Genomic DNA, 2,537 nt, shown 5'->3' with positions numbered 1-2,537 from the left:
GGGGCTGCATTCGTGCGGGTTCTCGACGCCGTTGATGGTTCCGTTGGAGAAGTCGTCCTCGGCCGTGCACGGGCACTCGAGGCACCGGTGCGCTTGCGCCGGCGACATCTGCCGCGTGTTGAGGATGTGGACGTTGGCGATCCACTCGTCCTCGCCCTCGGTCGTGAAGAAGGCGTACGGGTAGTGGAACTCTTGGGGCGTCCCGCGCGCCTCGGTGCCCGCGCCAAAGCCGACGCCGCGGTACGCGCCCTTGGGCTTCATGGGCGTCCACTTGCCTTCTTGGTTGGCGTAGCGCTGGTGGCGCGAGCCCACGACGTGGTGGTGCAGGTACGCATCGTACGTCGGCGTCGGGATGACCGTGCCGTCGGCGGCGATCTCGACAATGTCGCCGGCGAAGCGGTACACTGCGATTGGGCCTTTCGGGATCTTGAGCACGTGGAACGCGTTGCTGATGCCGCCTTGCTCGAGTGTGATGGGCTGCGTGTAGGCCGTGAACGTCTTGCGCTCGGCGACGACGGCGCCGAGAAGCGCGAGGACGGTGGATGCAAACTTCATGGTGGCAAATCTGAAAATGACCAGCCGATAGATCCGCGATCGACGGTCGCAAAATGTTTACAAACGGTGGGCTTTGGACAAACCAAAACCAAGTTGCACTTGGCCGCGCAGCTGGACGTGTGGTCGACCGCCGTTGCGACAGCGCAGACGACGAAAACCGCAATCAACACCGTGGATGACGTAATTAGTAGATCAACCAGCGATTTGAGTCGTAACTCGTATCCATCCACGTCGCCAAGCAAAGGCGGCGCCCACGCCTCGTCGATGCACCCGTTGGATCCAACTGGAAGGGCAATTTCGACCTGATTCGAATTTTGCCGCAACGGGATTGGTCGAGAATGAAGGTCGTAACAAGCACTATGACATAAGAACTTATTTTGGCCAATCAAACGCCCAAAGGACAAGTGGGTTGCATGAGCTGGTTGGATGATGGCGAACGGTGGGGGGGCATAATATGCTGTCGGCCACAGACTCTTGAAATCTTTCGTTGTACTACCTCCCACCCACGCCATTGAATGGATGCGGCGGGGCATGCACGCTAGTTGCTTATTTATTGCAAAGTCGACATAGACACTAGCCTATAGCCCAGCTCGTTGACTAGAATTGGACTCTCAGCTTCCCCACATCTAATAGTTGAGCGTAGACGATGGATGCAGCCTATGACGTTGCTACATGTTTACACCGACGAGTGTCGGCGACTGGTCCATGGTACGACTTGTGGCATTATGGACAACTTACTGCATGGTCGCCAGCCGAGTGCTCACGTCGACAACATCTTCTTCAAAGCCTCGGCGCCAGGTGTCGTAGCGCGACTGTCGGTGCTTGTCGAACCAATTGGTCGGGTGCGTCCGCATGAGCTCTTGTACGGACGCGTTGGCTTCCAGCGGGACGTACCCAGCGTCCGTCTCCCAGGCTGCGCTCGAGTACCGATTTTTGACCAGCGTGCACGTCTTGCTGACGCGCTCGACGATGGACCTAGGCATTTTTGATGTATACATGTACATGCAGGAAACCGATCGCACCAACTCGACCAGTAGCGCGTGAGGCCACCCCCGCCTCCATGGACGTCGTCTTCTTGGATCGACTGCGTGAGGAAGATGAGGCGCGACGGCTCGCGGACGACCCGGATGATGGTGTTTTGTTGCCACTCGGGCTTGTACACGAAGCGCACGTAGCGAGTGTCGTTGTCGGGGACTTCGAGCACCTGTGCCACCCCTGTGTCGATCGTCCTTGCATCGGAGACCTACCTGGAGGGCGTGGGCTCTGTCAAAGCGGCTCTCCATGATGCAGCTCGTGTCTTCAAAGCTCCCGGGCACGGGAAACTGACTCACGACCACGACGGTCTGCGTCGGGTCGTCCACGTCGACAACATCAAACGAGAAGTAGGCTTCCGTCGACGCTGGGAGTCCCGTCTCGGCCAAGGTGCGCGGGAGGTTGTAGTACATCTGGTTCATGATCCAGTCGTAGCCCATCTTGCGCGCATTCGGGTCTGACAAGAGCGACCGGTGCCGCCAATTCCGCTGCTCTTGCAGCTGGTAGCACTACGCGAATACTTTGGTTGACAAGCATTCCATCGCGCCGTACCGGAGCCTCGCTGGCTTGCTTCACCCACTGGAACATGATGGACGAGAGGTGCTGCCACCGGCGCAGGTCGTGCTGGAGCGCCTTGTACTCCTCTTCACTCTCTTTGCGCGTCTCGGCCAGCGCGAACGCCACTTCTTTCCATGTCAACGGGCGCCGCACGTTGGCTTTCGCGAGCGACGTTCGCAGCCAGGCGGCGGTGTGGCGCAGCTCGTGGATCTCATCGGCGATGACTTGGCGATGACGGCGCTGGGCGTCGCGCTGCCGCTGCCGCCTTCGTCGCTGCTCGCCCGCTCTCGGCGACGACGCGGCGGCTCTCTCGTCGTCCATGTCGTACTGGAGCTGCTTGGTCGTCAGCATGCGCGACATCGTGCCAAAGGCAAACTGACCGTGTGCGCCAA

The 2,537-nt window shown here is 59.6% G+C and overlaps 2 protein-coding genes across 2 annotated transcripts; both read right to left on the bottom strand.

Annotated features, from left to right (window-relative positions):
- Nucleotides 1-27: 27 nt before the first annotated feature.
- SPRG_18218 (hypothetical protein) lies at nucleotides 28-555 on the bottom strand (the record flags this gene model as incomplete). The annotated part of the gene is made up of 1 exon (XM_012357655.1): nucleotides 28-555. A coding segment is annotated over one exon (528 nt), but the record flags the coding sequence as incomplete, so codon positions are not given.
- A 734-nt stretch (nucleotides 556-1,289) lies between these two features.
- Nucleotides 1,290-2,505, bottom strand: SPRG_18216 (hypothetical protein; the record flags this gene model as incomplete). Its single annotated transcript, XM_012357654.1, has 4 exons — nucleotides 1,290-1,530; nucleotides 1,578-1,759; nucleotides 1,803-2,096; nucleotides 2,140-2,505. 4 exons carry the CDS (start codon nucleotides 2,503-2,505, stop codon nucleotides 1,290-1,292), a joined length of 1,083 nt encoding a protein of 360 aa, XP_012213044.1.
- Between the last annotated feature and the right edge of the window lie 32 nt (nucleotides 2,506-2,537).

This window comes from Saprolegnia parasitica, assembly GCF_000151545.1.
Source record: "Saprolegnia parasitica CBS 223.65 unplaced genomic scaffold supercont2.1052, whole genome shotgun sequence".
Taxonomy (NCBI): Eukaryota; Oomycota; class Saprolegniomycetes; order Saprolegniales; family Saprolegniaceae; genus Saprolegnia; species Saprolegnia parasitica.
The sequence above is the reverse complement of the archived record's forward strand: the minus strand, read 5'-3'. Positions and strand labels throughout refer to the sequence as shown.